The sequence below is a fragment of the Acanthisitta chloris genome, unplaced genomic scaffold (genome assembly GCF_000695815.1).
Source record: "Acanthisitta chloris isolate BGI_N310 unplaced genomic scaffold, ASM69581v1 scaffold33470, whole genome shotgun sequence".
NCBI classification, from domain to species: domain Eukaryota; kingdom Metazoa; phylum Chordata; class Aves; order Passeriformes; family Acanthisittidae; genus Acanthisitta; species Acanthisitta chloris.
The window spans coordinates 1-17987 of record NW_008653020.1 but is presented as its reverse complement, the minus strand read 5'-3'; the positions used below and the strand labels follow the sequence as shown (position 1 = coordinate 17987).

The window sequence follows — 17987 nt, the reverse complement described above, 5'->3', positions numbered from 1 at the left end:
ATGGCAGGAGAGACATCCCCCACTTCTCTCCAACCCTGTCAGGGAGTTGTAGAGAGCCAGGAGGTCACCCCTGAGCCTCTTCTCAAGGTTAAACAAATCCAACTCCCTCCACCCTTCCTCATATGACGTGTTCTAGGCCTTCCCTGCCCTCGTTGCCCTTGGCTAAACTCACTCCAGAGCCTCAATGTCCTCGAGGGGCCCAAAACTGAACACAGCAGTGAGGTGTGACCTCCCCAGTGCCAAGCCCAGGGTGATGATCACATGCTTATAGTACTGTATAAACTTATACATTCTCTAAATACGTATAAAATGTCTGAGTTTTTTATCCTATCGTACTTCAATGGCAACACATAGTATTTTTGGTGTGCCTTCCATGTGTTCAGTGGAAGTCCTTTTTGTTTAATAAAACATAAAGCCCATTGCAATTCCTTCTCTGCAGGCCGAATGGCACCACCTACTGATGCTCTTTCTGCCAAAAAGGTGAAAGTATCTGTTGGAGTTGCACGGAAACAGTCAGACAACGAAGCCGAGAGCATTGCGGACGCACTTTCCTCAACATCGAGTATTTTAGCCTCAGAATTGCTGGAAGATGATAAGCAAGACCCATCAAAATCATCAACACCTCTGCCAAAGTAAGATAAACTGTGGAAACAGTATTTTTAAATGAAAGACATTAGTAATCTCTTTAAGCTATTATGTAGCTTTTAGTGGCATTTCATTAGCCCATTTGTGTACTTGAAGTTGTACACGTCTTTAGAATGGAATTCTCTAGTGGAGTAAGTGATGCTGTGCATTTTTATAAATGATTCTACGTATATTGTTATGATTGAAAACTTCCATTTACCACATTTTGTTTTGGGGAAAAGTAAACTATATTTTTTGGTGCAACAAGGACTGTAAAGAGTTCCTATTAAAAAAATCAGGATATAGATTTCGTATGGTATTTTGCTGTTAAGGAATGTAACATGTACAGTGCTGCATTTGTGTGAGTGTGTGTCTCCACCAAGCCATGGAATTTGAGCATTCTCTAAACAGAGATTTACAGTGATAAATCTGTCAGCTGTCTTTGTGTTCCACACTCTGCTACTCACTAAAGAGCAAGCTGCAGTTTATGAGGCTGTTTCTTTCTGGTTTGAGGGAGAGTTTTCTAGAAAAACATCCACTCCCAGTTATTTAGAATTGACTACAGTTCATGCTGAAATTTTGCCTTTCTCAGGACAGTGTGATCCTTCAGTGAGGACAGTGGAGTTTGTTTTTTCAATAGCTTGCTGAAGATGGAAAGTAGTTTCTAGTGTAGACAGAAGGAAACATAGGTTACCATGTTACTGTAACAGCACAACCACTGGTACTTCTGGGTGGCTAACTAAAAACTGATAAAAGCATCCCTAGAATATTTTGATAGCAACATGTCAGGAAATGCTGAAATGTGTCATCTTTTCCATAAGGAAACCCTGAGGTTGAGAAACACTCTCCTGTGAAATTATTTAAGCCTTCCCCTTTATTTTTTGCAAGCTGCTTTGTTGACAAAACTGAGACTTTTTTTTTGAAGGGAGGAAAAACAGTTTTGTGCAGGTGGAACTGGGAGGAGGCACTTGCCAAAGCTGTGGAAGTGATGCATGGGTAGGAAGAGATGAGGAGCCAGCAAGGAGAGAGACACAGGCATTGAGGTAGTGAACAGTGTTGCATCAAAATGTCCCTTTATTTTTTGCAAGCTGCTTTGTTGACAAAACTGAGACTTTTTTTTTGAAGGGAGGAAAAACAGTTTTGTGCAGGTGGAACTGGGAGGAGGCACTTGCCAAAGCTGTGGAAGTGATGCATGGGTAGGAAGAGATGAGGAGCCAGCAAGGAGAGAGACACAGGCATTGAGGTAGTGAACAGTGTTGCATCAAAATGTAGGAGTTAGGGGAATAGTTCAGCATCAGCAGGCACTAAGTTGTCATCTTCACTCCTCCCTGTGGCAGGGGAAGATCTTGCTGGTTCTGCAGCATCTCTATGTGTTTGTGTCCTCTTCAGTAGCATTTAATAACTCCTGGACTAAATAGCTTCTCTAGTTTTAAAAGATGCAGTAGGGAACTAATGTGCTGCTTATCTGACTGTCCTTCCTGTAACATTTATCTACTCCACTGGAATATGAGAAACGTGCTTGTCTGCCTGTCTCTTTTTGTTGATCCCCAAGTATGCTTAACTGAAAAAGAAAATTCTTAATGACACTTCATTTTTTTTAATCAAGAAAAATTGTGATTTACATTATCTTGCTTGATATGTCATGTAAACAAAGTGGGTTTTTGTTTGTCCTTTTTCAGGTCAGAAACACCGGGCACTGTGGAATGTGAAAGTCTCTTTCTGGCACGTCTGAATTTCATCTGGAAGGGTTTTATCAATATGCCTTCAGTGGCAAAGTTTGTCATTAAGGCTTATCCAGTTTCTGGCTCTTTTGAATATTTAACAGAGGTATTTATATTTACTGCAAAGGATGAACAATCCATTTATTAACTTAGCAACTTGTTTACCTTGTAGGCTAATACCAATATACTGATGAAGGGCAGTGCAGCATGATCACTCTACTGAGTAAAGTATTTGTGGGAGGATGTAGGTTAGGGGCTGTATTTATGAGTAAAATATTATTCAGCTTGTCCTGCATGTACCTGTGGTTCATCAGGACTCATATTCTTTGATAGAGTTTAGGATGTTTTGCTCTTATCTCACTATCAAATGTTTCTTGAGGATGAGCAGCTGCATTTACAGAGCTGGTTTTATAAAAATCAAACTGTTTTTTCTCATATGGAGCATCTTCTGCAGTATAAAGTAGCAGGGAAAAATAAGACAAAATTTGCTACTGAAATAACTACCTTGGTGGCATCCATATTCTGAATTAGAGGTGAGAAAATTGTAGCTCAGTTTCAAATTCATATGACTATTACCAGTTTATGGAAGTGTCTACTGGTTGACAGTGCGAGAAGTTTTATCTTCTTCTGTGACAGAAACCTGCATAATAGGATGTATTTTTTTATTCATCTGGTGGCAATTCTGGTCTTCCATTGTAAGACTAAATTGTCCCTAAAAAAAAGTTTATGTAGTGTTTTCCTCAGTGAGAGGCAGGAAGAGCATCCAACTGCTTATAATAGTTGTCTTCATGTCATAAAATAAAGATCAGAGAGCTCAGAAGACTCAGTGTTACTTCTTGCCAATTGCACAGGATGCATCAGTTTTCTAATTAAAAGGATTTAAGTCTTCTATTAATAAGATTATCTTCACTGTAAATCTTCAGGGAAGTGCAGGGCATGAGGTACTCCTTAACACTAAAGGATTGCTTGATGAGGGCAATCTGCTTCTCAAAACTTCTACTTTAGTAAAAAAAACATTTTTTCCTTAGGTGTTCCTAAACAGTTCTGAAAGTTTGTTTATGTTGCTTGTGAACAGTGAACTCACTAGTGTCCAACAACAAATTTATGTCTGTGTATACATGTGTGTGGGGGTTATGTTTTCCCCTCATGATGAAGATTTTGAACATTGATTGTATACATAGGTGTGGAGCTCTCATTGCAGTTTGATCTTACAGATAGCTTACAGTGTCTTTTGAATATATGAAAGAGATATTGGATGAAGGATTTGTCACAATATTTACATTGGATTAAGATTTTTGTTGTCCTTTCTCGTAGGATTTACCTGACAGTATTCAAGTAGGTGGCAGGATATCTCCTCACACTGTCTGGGATTATGTAGAAAAAATCAAAGCTTCAGGGACCAAGGTAAGAATTTTACATATCAGAGACTTGCTGTTTACTGAACATCTTAGTCATCCTAAAGATTTTTTTTCTCTCTGAAACATTGACTGAATACATGACACTTTGAGGACAACTGATGGTTATGTTGAATGGGATGGATAGCAACTGCTGGTGTTTATTTTCTTTCTATCTGACCTGTTTGAGAATACCTGAACACCACTTCACCCATCTCAAGTCTTACCCTTTCATCTCAGTACTGTTACAGTGTGCCAAACCAGCTCAGTGGTCATCTGCTGGACTTGTCTTCCTGTCTGCCACTTATCCTTGTGCTGGGGAGCCCAAAACTAGATAGTCTTTTCCAGGAGCTGTCTCACAAGTGCTGGATAGAAAGGAATAACCTTCCCTTGGCCTGCTGGCTGCTTTGATTCTGACACCAGAATGCAGTTGGCTGCCTTGGCACGGATGTGTTGCTGCTTCATACTCAGCTTGTCCACCAGGACCCTCATGTCATTTTAGGCTGTACTGTTTTCCATCCAGCACTTCACCAGCCTGTCCTGGTACATGGGATTAGTCCAGCCAGAAGTGCAAGATTTTGTCTTTGCTGACCTTGACCAAGGTCATCCCTTTATTTCAGCCTGCTGAGGTCCCTCTGAGTGGCCACCAGCCCTTCAGCATATCAACCACTGCCCCTGCTTAGGTGCCATCTCAGTTTCACAGGGAGTCTCCTGTCCAATCTTCCAGGGCATTCATTAAGCCATTAAACAATGTCAGCTCCAGCATCAGCTCCTGAGCTGGGCTTTGGGTATAGCTCTGGGCTCTGAACACTACTCTGCCCCTAGTATTAATGGACATCTTGGACACAGCAGACTACAAAATACAGCTTTCTAGCAATGTTGAGGGTGAGGAGGGCAGTGATTAATTGGAAGCTGGCATGCTTCCCTAAGACTTGTTATTCAGCTGTCTGATAAAATATTGGCTCTTTTGTCATGCACTCCAATTAATTTCTTTACACTAAATGCTTTCTATTTGTTTTATCTACTTCTGAATTATTTTTGGCCCCTTTTCTGGTCCTTCTGTCTCCTCTGTTGTTCTCTGCTTTCTTGGGGAGGCTTTTTCCCCTCTGAACTGTGCTTTTAGCTAAAGAGCAGTCAGTAAAACAATTAACATTTCACAGAAAAATGTACTTGACTATGTTTTTCTCTCTCTTCCTGTAAACAGGAGATCTGTGTCGTTCGCTTTACCCCAGTAACTGAAGAGGATCAGATCTCCTATGCATTGTTGTTTGCTTATTTCAGCAGTAGAAAACGTTATGGTGTAGCAGCCAATAACATGAAGCAAGTGAAAGATTTGTACCTCATCCCTTTAGGTTCCTCAGATAAAGTCCCTCATCATCTTGTGCCTTTTGATGGGCCTGGTAAGTACAGCTTGGAGTTTGGAATTTTGTTTATCATAATGCTGCTTAAAGAAATTTGCAACAGAAATATAGGAGGAAATTAAAATAAAAAAGCCATGTAAAAAATTACATGTTCGAACATGTAGTGAGTTTTCATTGTATTGTATTAGTTTCCTTGAAAATACCTTAATTTCCCATTGTTAGATTATTCTAATAGTGTATTGTTGAAAAAATTACTGTGTATAAGTTTGCTTCATCTCTCTTACCTTCTTTCTCTAACCTAGGTGGCTTTGCAGGTTTAACATGAGTAAACTCAGTCATGCAAGTGGACTATGATAGTAGTCATACTGAGTTTCAAATTGATACTTTCACTTAAAAATACTATTTTGAAATGCACAAATTCCTTTTTTATCAAGTATTCCAAAGCTCCTTTAAAAAGGTGCATTGAAAATTTAAAACATAGATGGGCAAGGAAAGTCCTGAAATGTCTCTCAGTTGTTCTGCTTACTCCTGGGTTATGTTTTATCAATTTATCTTGGTTATAAAACTTCGTGGATGATTTCTCTTTTTGAGATAGACAGGGCTGAAATGAAGTCAGAATGAGCTACAACTCATTTTTTTTTGCAAGAACCTAAATTATACAGAACAAAACACATAGTGAAGAGATAAGTAATAGTCCAGCTTGAAACACAGTGCCTCTCCTGGAATGAGGGAAGCATTTTGGAAGGTCACTGTTGGCAGATCTTTGAAGAAGTATGCCTAGCACAAATTGCTGAGGAGACTTTGTGTTTGCAAGTGTTCTGTTTGCTTTTATTTTCACCCCCTCTTGTGCTTTGCTGCCACTGTTATCAGGCTGTAGCTGTGTTAGACTAACATGATGTGTAACTGTTTCTGGTGAGATTAGGAGAACTATATAGGAGCTTCTCCTATTATCCATTTGGGAGTTATGGTGAGCAATATAGTGCTTAAAGCACTTTTAATTTGCAGTGCTTGAAGTCATAATTTTAACATTGGAAATACATTTGTTATTAAGTATTGTTTAGTTCTGTTTAATGATGGGAATTCCAAATGTCATAAAATGAATGCTTTCTATAATATATTGTAAGAGTATGGGGGTTTATTTTGGTTAAAATGATTTCCTTAACTAAAATATAAAGAGATAATAAATTGCTGTTACAATTTTGTACAGGGATTGAAATACATCGACCAAATTTATTACTGGGATTGATAATTCGCCAGAAGATGAAGAGGCAAATTACTGCAGTTTCAAGTGTTACTAGTAGTTTTGCAGATGAAGCTGCTGAAAGTCCCTTGAGTAGCTTGCCACCAGAGAAGAAAAGCAAGCCAAGCAAACCTGAAGTCTCTCATCATGAGTTGGCACTAGAAGAAGAAGAGGAAAATAATTTCTTTAATTCCTTCACAACTGTGCTGCACAAGCAGAGAAATAAACCTCAGCAGTCTAATACAGAAGATGTTCCAGCAGTTGTTGAACCATTGGTGGAAAGTACCAAACATGAACCACCAAAACCTCTCAGGTTTCTTCCTGGGGTCCTGGTTGGATGGGAAAATCAGCCTTCTACTCTGGAGCTAGCAAACAAACCGTTGCCAGTGGATGATATTCTTCAAAGCCTGTTGGGTACCACAGGGCAGGTGTATGAACCCAGCAAGTCAGAAGCAGGTCCTAGTGAAGACATACCATTATTAAATGAACAGGGGACCTCAAAAGAAGAAAACATGGATGTTGCTGATGTAACTACTGAAGTCAGTGAGGCAAAGACTGGTTCAGATGATCTTCAGGAGTCCACTAATGCTGCTGGGACTGTGGATGCATCAGCTGTAGGGACCTCAAGTTCTGCAAGAAGTGGTGGACCTTTGATAGGGCTGAGTCTCAAGGGAAAACCTCCAGATGTCTCCACGGAAGCATTTTTAGCAAATTTATCCGCTCAGTCACAGAATAAAGAAACTGAAGAAAGTAAAGAAAATGACCCAAAGCGGCAGTTACCGGACAAGGATAGTGCTCCACAGGAAGTTAGAAGGGCTACAAATTCCAGCTTTTCTTCCTCATCAAATGCAGGGAAAAAAACTAACGAGAACAATACTAATGTAGGCTCTGCTGAAAGCACCACTGCTAATACCTCTAAATCACCACCATTTATTAATCTCAAAAGAGACCCACGGCAGGCAGCTGGACGAAGCCAGCAGACTGTTACTTCAGAAAACAAGGATGGAGAGGTGAGCAGAAATGAAGACCGACAGAATGCTCCAGGAAATGAGCAAACAGACCCAGAGAATAAGCAGCCTTCTGGAGAAGGGAGTGTAAACCTCTATCAGAGTGATGTGCAACCCAACGAGGCGCAGTACAGTTCAGCTGCAGCTAAAGCAGAGCCTGCAGCTGCATCACAGGCAGAAGATACCAAACAGACACAGGAAGATGCAGTGATGCAAAACATTGAAACAGTGAACTCCTTTAGAAGAGGACCAGCAGCACCTTCATCTCACTTTGAAACGGAGAACTCTTCTCGTCCTGAATTTCTTTCCAAAGCCCCAAGCCCTGTTAAAAGCGGCAGCTTCTCATCTGTGGGACCTTCACAGCAGAATTTTCAGCCTCCTAAATCTAATCCACCTGGATTTCAGTTTCAGGCTCCTGCATCTCATAACTTCCCTCCACAAAACAACCCTATGTTTGGATTTCCTCCTCATTTACCACCTCCGCTTCTTCCTCCTCCTGGCTTTGGTTTTCCTCAAAATCCAATGATGCCATGGCCACCAGTAGGTCATTTATCAGGTCAGCCACCACACTATGCTGGACCCATTGCACAAGGGATGCCAGTGGCTCACCAACAGTCAAGATTTTTGGGACCAGAAAATTTTTTTCAGAGTAAGGACAGTAGGAGACCGGAAAGATGCCACAGCAATCCTTGGGGCAGAGAAGAACAGCATGGGGAGAGAAGCAGAGGGAAAAATGATCAACCCAGACAAAGACTTTACAGTGAAACCCATCACCAGAAAAAAGACAGGCATGAAAAAGAGTGGAGCAACGAAAAATACTGGGAGCAAGATTCTGAAAGAAACAGGCGCAGAGACAGAAACCAGGAAAAAGAGCGAGAGAGGAAGAGTAGAGAGGAAGGACAGAGAGACAAAGAGAGAGTGAGATCACACAGTGACAGGGCTGCTGATGGAAAAGGCCCCAGAGAGACTAGAAACCCAGAGAAAAAGACAGAAAAGCCTAAAAGCGAAGAACAGGCTCATGAAAAAGATAAGGAGAGGGAGAAAAGCAAAGAGAAGCATAGGGAACGAGAAAGTGAAAAGAACAGAGAGAGGCATAGGGACCACAGTGACAGAACTAAAAGCAAAAGGTAAAAAGATGCAGGCAGTCTTTTAAAAGCCTATTTAAATAAACTGTTAAGGGTAATGTCCTAAAACTTTGTATAAAAGAAAAAAGAGCCTGCTAGGATTGTGCCATCTTTTTTATTCTGTGTTGGTGTTTTGCAGAAACAAGTCTGTGTTTTGGTACCACTGGCTGTACCAATACTCATCTTTTTTTTCATTATACCAACTATCGCTAGGAGTAGGAGTTGAATATTTTTAAAAATTTTACATTGCTGTATATTCAAAATTTTAAAGATTTCTTTTATTAATATGCAATAAAAGCTTAGGAATTTTCTTAGCTGAGAAAGTTGGCTTTAGTCAAGTCTGCAATATAGTTGCTGCCTTTGGTAATTTGTGCTCTCTTCTGTTTTAAGATGCTCTGATAATTTTCAAAGGTGAATTTCATACAATAACCTTCTTTTTAAATTGCACTGTTTTTAAAGACTGTAGCAAAGCCTCAGAATCCACACGTTACAACGAAATATACTATGCTCGGTGGTGTGAAGAGTTGTTTTGGTTTTTTTTTTTTTTTAAATTATTCGGTAGTACAATAAAACAATTTGAGTGTATTTCATTAGTTTTCAAGTATTTCCTAAGCATCTGAAGCAGTGTGTGACCAGAAATTGGAAGGCTGAGCTGCTCGAATGTTACTGCTTTAAACTGCACTTGTTTTAATAAGAAAACATTTTTAACCTAAATTCTTGAAAATCTGAATTGTAGTAGTAATTTCCTTTCTCCCACAATTTTCCGTGCTTCAAAAACTTGAATACCTAAGCTTGTACATTACTTTGTGTTTTGCTATCCTTTATACTGTAAAATGTAAATATTTTAAGGGATATTTTGATTCTAAAATGATAAAACTTTCTCACATACTGTGTGTGTTTGATTTCATAGATGTGAAACTGTAGGTTAAATGAATAGAGAAGGCTGAGGCACAGAATGGCACATTTGTTGTATACTTCATGGCTCAGTTGTTTTGAGTTTGGGGGATAAAGACTGAGGAGAATGGGTAAAAAAGTGTTTGTACCTTTGGGAGTTTTGGGAAGTTGATATTTTGCAGTGACTACCATCCACTGATGCCAAACAAAAGGCAAACCTGAAAACAACCACAAATCACCTGCTCTTCTACTTCTTAAAATACACTTGTTGAGTGTGTCAGAAACAAGAAAATTATTCCACCATATAAAGAAAAACTTGGGTTTATTGTTCTGGTTTTCACTGTTTTTTCTTTCACTTTGAGTACATGACCTTCCTATGCTGCTGACATAGCATTTTGCACTTTGCTGTAGAAAAGCCTCTTCTTTCCAGAAGGGTCTTCCCAGTTTAACAACACCCTAATTGTTAGTTTTAATTATATTTTAAGGTAAATTTTTCCTTGGATACCTTGCAGGTAGCTTTATGGTCAGATTCACTAAAGTTAAAAATCTTGCACTGAATAAAGAGGGTTATATAGACTTTTATTAAGTGATGTTTCTTAGGCTCATAGTTAAGATTAATTTTCAAAAAAATCCTCAGTTTGTTAGGAACTAAAAGCAATATTTAAACATTTTCTAGCATGATAAATTAAATTAGTCTTTTCTAAATTCATTTCGTGGTCTGTATAGCAGTAGAGCCATTGAATATATCTGGTAGTATGTGTTTAAATATTTGCATCAGAGTTCTGTAGGTATCCAAGTGCACCAAAGCATTGCTCTTGTTTTTGAAGTAACTTTTTGAATTGACAGCTCTGTTTGTCAAGATTTTCTTTTGACCTGTTTAAAAGTAGTCAACTCTCAGTCTGCTGGTGATCTGACTCTCACATTCACACCCATCTGTGCTTTGAAAGTAAACCAGGAGCAGTGGAAATTGCAGCTATCTGTATGGAAGGGCTGGGAGTGCTTTGTGCCAGAACTACCAGGCATAATTTGTTTGGAAAGAATATGTAAACATTTTCCAGGTTTGCTGGGTGCTTTGCTACCTGCCTTGTGTGTGTTGAACCTGAAGAGAGCCATGGTAAAACAGATCTTGAGGAGGAGTTGTGTTAAGAGTTTCAATTTACAAACAGCAACAGTTTCCAGGATTTGGTTGTAGGATCTGAGTTAGTGTAATGGGTATAAATCCTGCTACTAGAGGAATAAAGAATTTTCTTCTCCTTTGCCTTCAGTCACTCTCCTTCCAACACTCGTGTTAGCTGGAAGTTTTACACTGAATCACTGCTCGGATCATAAAAGGCAGTGTGCACTGCTGAGGAACTGGCAGTACACCAGGAGCCCCAGAGAGAACAGGAGAAACCCAAAATATGTTCCCTTCCCCAGCATCACATGGCCGTAGAAGGCCCTGCTTAGTGCAACTGGGAGAGAAGAATCTGGGACCAGCTCCCATGCCAAGTGGCCTTCAGGAGCTGCTGGGAAGAGGTGAAGAATCTCTGTTGCATCAGGCTAATCACTTGAGGGCTCAGAGCAGCTGCAGAAGGTAGAGAGAACCTCACAAAGATGTTTGCAGATGCTTAATAAAACACCTCTGGATAGTTCCATTAACCCCATGCACTTTGGTTATCTTCAACTCACCTGTAAGTGACTTGGCAATGCATTCATTGCTACACATGAAGTATGGTGAAACAAATGTGTGTTACTTAGGGGCTTATTCTCTCTGCTCCATATCAGCTTTATGGAAAGCTAAATACCCCCAGCTCTCACCCCAAAATAATTGCTTGTTTTTGACAGGTGCATCATGAAGATTTGTGGTTGGAGAATTTCCCCACTAGGAGGTGGTGGTTTATTATGTGCTTTTCAGCAATAGTAAAGTAAAAAAAAAAGGAAAAGATAAGAATCAATCACTATTGTTTTTATTTAAGCACTTTGCTTATATAGTAAGCCAGCAGTCAAATGAGAAATGCCATCATAAGTCATTGGTTTAAGCACATTTAAATGGAAATTGAGCAGAGGATCACTAACCTTTTTCAGAAGGAATAAATTTTTTGCATTTAGATACGAAGAGCTCTATTTACTTTTGATATTGTAAATTAATTAAAAATATAGTCACAGAAATTCAGTTTACTATGACCAAAAACTTGGTCTAGCAAAATTCTGAAATACCATTTAGGGCCGTATAAGCCAGAAAGGTATAGCTAAAGCAAAGCAGTTCTTGGGACTTTCATGTTTGTAAGCTCTTAGGAATAGAAGTTCCTTGTAGGCAGACTGCCAGTTCCCAAATTCCAGTTGTGAATGGTTAAAGCAAGTTTTCATGTAGTGAAGTCAAATAGGGGAGACCTCTGCTGGAGAAACCCAGCAGGCCTGTTTTACCTCAAGTGAAATTACCTTTTCTGCTCTTAAAGTCATTGCTTAAGTGTAATACTGCAGCATGAAGGCAGGTTTAAGATCTACCCTTTACATAAATGCATACAGGTTGACAGAGACTGGGAAGGGGGGCAGAACCTGGACTGCATCCAAAGGATGTGGGCAGGAGTCTAAAGAGGTGATTCTCTCCCTCTACTCTGCTCTGGTGAGACCCACCTGGAATACTGCACACAGTTCTGGTGTCCTCAACATAAGAAGGACATGGAACTGTTGGAGCAAGTCCAGAAGAGGCCACAAAGTTGCTAAGATCTCCCCTATGAGGACAGGCTGAGGGAGTTGGGGCTGTTGAGCCTGGAGAAGAGAAGGTTGTGTGGAGACCTCAGAGCAACTTTTCAATCTCTGAAGGGGCTACAAGGAGCTGGAGAGGGACTCTGTGTTAGGAACTGCAGTGATAGGACAAGGGGCAATGGGTTGAAACTGAAGGAGGCAAAGTTTAGGTTAGATATTAGAAAAAAGTTTTTCCCTGTGAGGGTGGTGAGACACTGTCCCAGGTTGCCCAGGGAGGCTGTGGCTGCCCCAACCCTGGCAGTGTTCAAGGCCAGGTTGGATGAGCCTTGAGCAACCTGATCTAGTGAGGAGGTGTCCCTGCCCAGGGCAGGGGTTGGGACTACATGATCTGTAAGGTCCATTCCAACCCCTAAAATTTTATGATTCTATGATTGCCTAATTAGAGTCTTTGTGGGTTTAACTCGTACTACAGCTGTTATGATTCAAAAAATTCTCATTATAGTAATCATGTGCTTTTTGCCCCAATTAGCCCTTTTTTTCACCCCCAATTTCAGTGTTTACACTTGACCTTCATAGTATAAAATTACAAAAGAAACCTAATAAAATCTAAGAGTTGGAGGAACAGCAGTTGTCTGTTCTCAATCAAGCAACAAACACTTGAATTCACTTTATAAGCTAATTGCTGCCTATTTGTTTACAAAACTATTTCCAGCACAATAAAAAAAATTGCAGACTTTCTCATTTTAAAGTAAATACTAAAGAGTATGTGTAAGTAATTTTAGGAGTAAACATCTTGATCACATTTTATATATGCTATTAATACTCAACATAAAATTGTCCCTCCTTGTCTGGTTTTTTTAAATTAAGTGCTTTCTTATGTTGGTTCCTGAGTCTTACACTGCCAGCTAACACAAGAAACAGGAGGAAGAGGAAATTTTTTACAGTGTCTTGAACAGTTTCCCAATTAAATTCTAGAATTCCCATTGTAAACATTGTACCCTTCTGCTTTCATTAGCTGAATCTTCCTAGAATCTTGGAAGAGCACAACATCTTTAAGTTTGCCAATGAATTCCTTCTGAAAAAGCCCTGTAGTGACTACACTGACTTCCCTGCCAATTTCAAACCCACCAAAATAACAAATGCCACCGTAGTTTAAAGCAGTGTATTTTCTCTGTGGATCAATATCTTCAAAAAGAATTAGCTCTTCATCAAGATACACCTTAATACAAGTTTGGTTTTGAACTACAGTAACAAAATGCCATCTTTGATCACAACAGGTGAGGTATTTGCTGTGCCTTAGAGGAACAGAGATTCTTTCTCCAAGATTAACCACAACTTTTAAAGTTCCATTGGCAAGACCAATGGCCAGGAAGTCGTTACCCTCATCTTCACTTTGTCCCATCCATACTATTAAGCCTTCAGTTTGACTGGTAGTAAAATTCAAAGAAATGCGGCTGTGCTGGAGGTCTCTTTTTCCATAATAAGGATCTGTGTATTTGATGTAGGAGTTGCCAACAAACTTGGCTATATAAAAGTTGATCCTGTTGTCACAGTACTTGCCTGACCAGCCTAGTGGGCATACACAGGTATATGAGAATAAAGAAGGTTGAGGAATACAGAGAGCTCGAGACCTACACCTGTTTTGAGAACAGTGAATAGACTGTTCACATGTGGGCCCTGTCCACTCTCGTGGGCAAGAACAAGAGAAACCTGAGTTCTCCACTTGGCACGTGCCGTTGTTTTTGCACACTGTGTACCCACAAGCTGTTCCATCACAGTCACCAACGTTGGCTCCACCTTTGGGGTCACTCACAGTAAGCTTCAGTTCCCTGTTGTTGATCACAATTTCTCGAATGCAGCCAGTGAAACTCCTGGGTTCGTTTTCAGTTGCCATGGAATGAACAAGGTTCAAGGAGGACACCCCTCCAACAAAAAAATCTGTGTGTGTGTCTAGCACGTTCATTCCAGGACTAGCCTTCTGAGTAACGTTGATACCATCCAGGTCCAGGTAGCCTTCGTTACCAACTCTTCCTGCTTTGAGTGAGTGCCAGGAATTTCCACTTGCATGGACCTTCTGAAGGCTCTGTAGGACAACTGTCTTGTCTCCGAGATTGTAGCGTAGCTGCGTAAATCCATTTACTAATGATACACATAGAAAGTCACCTGTAAAAAAAGGTACAAAGCAGGTTCAATTTTTAGAGGCAGTGCACTGAAGAACAGCCTGTTCATAATCCTGGTGCTTTCATGTCTGCACTTGTACCATCATCATATCTAAGTCACACAAAGGGAAATGTTCCCTGGTGAGCTTCCTTTTTCATTATTGCAAACAGCTCGTGTTTGCTTCAAAGGAAAAAGCCCAACCTTCTGAGAAGCTCTGCTTTTGTGCAGAGACTAGATAAATGTGAGGTAGGAGGAAACAGGATCACTTTGGCATTCAGGAGATGTGAGTTGGTGTTCCCATGGAAAAGAATCCAGTTTTGGCCAAGTTACAAAGGCAGAAATGCTCTCAATTTCCATATGCTGAATGAAGGCTTGATGAATTTGTCAACTGAATGCACTGAAGGTTTGTCTGCTTCAGGGATACTCTGCTTTCCCTGAAGCTCCTTTTCACAACAGAGATGTTATGGGTTTAATAATCTGACAGCTGTAGGAACAGATAAGCTTTTTATTGCATTATTCTTCTGGAGGCCTCCTTGACAGGAACTATTACGAGAGAGTTATCTTTTCTTGCACTATCTGTGTTTCTGGCCTTTAAGGCAATGTAAAAGGGGAGAGAGTACTTTGAACCATACTTACAAACGTGAAGAAGAAAAGCTGGGAAAGGTTAAGAGATAGCAGTTGGAAGGAAAGTTTGCAAGAGCAGCAAAAGATTCTGACAGGGGAAAGCAATGGGGAGGCCAAAGAGGCCAGCAGAAAAGTCTGCAAATTAAATTTATGTTTTCAAGCTTTTTTTTGATGTTTGTGCAATTTAACTGTTTTTCTATTACTTTTGGAAATAAGAGGCATCAGATTGTCAACTAAATTGGTAAGTATGTTTGTGAAACTGGAATGTAAACTTTCTCTCCTAATAGTTACCACTCCAATTTCCTTAAAGATTCAACATTCTTGAGGGTGGGCCTGTTAGTGGAATGATGACATTTGCTTTCATGGGTGTTTTAATTTTTTAGTATTTCTGATCCTTGAATTAGGTTGCCTTTAGTGAAGTTAAAAATGAATGGTTTAATTTACTGGAGGCTTGTGAAAGTTGCTAAAATTAGACCTCCCTTTTCAGCAGCTGTTCAGGTTCCCATTCAGGCAGGGTGGAGATGTTTCAGTTTCTGTAGGGCTCATGCTTCATGCCTCACCTTCCCTGCCCTAGATACCCATGGGAAGAACAAGAAGAAACCTCTTCCTTCTTTCAACTCAAGAAGAAAGCTCTTCCTTCTTTCAGCTCCACCAATGGCACAACACTTCCTTCTAGCTTGCTAGTTCCAGTTATGAAGATCTATTTTACTTCCCTACCTTGTTTGTTTCTGGTGTTTTGTTTTTTTTTCAGAAAATGAATATAGTTCTCTTCACTTGTGGTTTCTCCTGCTTGGTGATGTGGCTGTTAAGCTTGCTCGATTTTTCAGTGCATAGTTTGCTTTGTTTCAGCAATGTACATAACCTGCTTGTCTATCTAGCCACGATTCAGTTTTCACCATAAACAATGTTTTACCTATACTGGCTTTCTCTTATTTTCAAGTTGCAGGTTTATAAACTGAAATGCCTTAAATATCAGGAGTTAAAGCACTGAGGTTTTTCAAACCAGGTAGGTAACAGAGTCTGGCTGAAGACACAGAGCACAGCTGTTGCAAATGTTGAGTGTTATATTTAGCATGAGTCATCCCATGCTATTTATTAACCTGACTTCATTCTTAGTCACCCAGCAGAACAGTTCTTTCTCATCTCATGAGGGAGCAAAGCTTTCCATCACCCTGACCTGAACCCTGGAATAAAGCAGCCAGTCTGCAGCATATCCCACCTTTGTGAACAAATGTAAAGCTTCAGTAATGCTATGACTCAACAAAAAAAGCAATGATCCTTTTAAACTGCCTTTTACCCAGAGTGCCAAGGCCTTCAAGTGTATGGAGTGGTTGCTATGTAAATGGACTGAATTATACATTGTTTGGGCACTTGGTGGGCATCCAGCAAGCCCTGTCTAAATTAAGGGCTGTTCAATCATTGGGGCTCTCACACTTCATGAGTAGAAATAGGACACACTGTCCTTGGGAAAATGTGAAGTGGGCTAGACTTCTACTGACACTGTGCTGGATTCCACATGAATGCCATAATGTTTGCAGAGACCTTGGCCAGAAGCAGTGCATGGAACAAGTAATCAAAGAGGGGAAAAAGGTCCCTCTTGTCATTGTATCTGCAAGTTTCTGAACTAAAATACACACACACAGATCACTTGTTAGGTTGGGGTTTTTTTTCCCAACTTATTTTTAGTATAGCTAACCACATAAATTTTACCAAACTTTGGAAATATTTTCTTAGGGCCTACAGAAATCCATATTAGTAGATTTAGAAAGTCATGATGCACATTCAGGAAGAGCTGACAAAACAAGAAAATAGATGATTGACAGGATTATAGGAAATTCTGCAAACACATAAAGATTCATAGGGTGTTTTCCATTTAATGCCAATTTGCCAGGTGTTTAAAAGGTGTATGAAGTAATGACATTGTCAGAGAATAGAGGTTGGAACCAGCAGATCAACTTTCAGGTAAGGAGACTGGTGACCTGCCCACCCTCTCTAGAAACGTGTACTGTTCTTTGGGAAGAACAAAGCCAGAAGGAAATGTTTCAACAGGAGTCTCATGTTTATTTCTTCACCTACCAAAGATTTTATTTTAATTTTTATGATGGGAGGGTGATTTGGCAGGGCATGGCCCTGAAGGGAAAGTCCCACTGTAGTGTTGACATGGGTGACAAGCCAAGCTGATGTCTAACAGTGCCACTCAGTATCATTGCTGAATTAGCTGCATAGTCAGAGCTCATTTCTTTTAAAAAAACAGCATTTCCTAGTGAGGAAAAAAATATTCTAATTATTTCCTATTAAAAAATGAATTTTAGAAACAAAATCCTGTGATTTCAGCAATCAGTTTATTAAATCTTACATAACTGTGTAGAAGAAAAGGCTTTATTTAAAGTGTTTTCTAAACTAATCCCCAACAGAAAGCTCTTTCTCATCTGCTGGCTGCTAAGAATACTTTGGAGTCTTTCATCAATCTAATTCAGTCTGGATTTGACAGGATTATATGAAGCAAATCTAAAGAGCCAGACGATTAGCTTTTCCTAAATCTTTCAAAACTTCAGGACAGTGAAAATGAAAGGAGGAAATTTGTAAAGAAATTACTCTCTATGAGATGGAGTTTATGTAAAAATTTTGAAATGGAATTAATATAATTCTAGAAAGTGATTTAAAGAAAATATTCTGTCCTGTGCAAACTAAACATTGATGAATGGCAAGAGAACGAGGGTTTACTTGTGCTAAACCACTCCTGGCCCAAGTCAAACAGACTTAGCACTCTCTTTGATGCTTCCAAAGAGGTATTTGATTTCATTATATGCTAGCTGCTTCCATGACCTCTGACTATCCTTTTGAGAGAGATCCTTTTTTTTTCTCTCCTATTTTTCATGGCCCATGCAATGCTTTAGTTTCACTGCAGAAGACAGAGCTCTTTGCTAATACATGTATTTGTATTACAAATGCTCCATAGATTTGTATTTGAAGCTGCTTCTCTGTGGTTGCAATTGGAACAAGGCAAACAGGAGGTGCCAGCAGTGTATGATGTGTTACCAGCCTGTGAAAACATCTGTGTACAGAGTAAGATGGTGGTACATTGGGCATATGTGTGTTTATGTGCATGTTAAATGTCATGGCCAAACCAATGCCATGCAGAGCTCCAGGCTG

The 17987-nt window shown here is 39.8% G+C and overlaps 1 protein-coding gene across 1 annotated transcript in view; it reads left to right on the top strand.

Moving 5' to 3' along the window:
- PHF3 (PHD finger protein 3) overlaps positions 1-8478 on the top strand; it is a 38087-nt gene extending 29609 nt beyond the window's left edge. The window contains exons 11-15 of the mRNA XM_009079115.1: positions 440-632; positions 2304-2451; positions 3660-3749; positions 4944-5139; positions 6308-8478. Coding sequence (XP_009077363.1) covers positions 440-632; positions 2304-2451; positions 3660-3749; positions 4944-5139; positions 6308-8478 — 2798 coding nt within the window. The remainder of the gene's footprint in view (positions 1-439; positions 633-2303; positions 2452-3659; positions 3750-4943; positions 5140-6307) is intronic.
- Positions 8479-17987: the final 9509 nt, after the last annotated feature.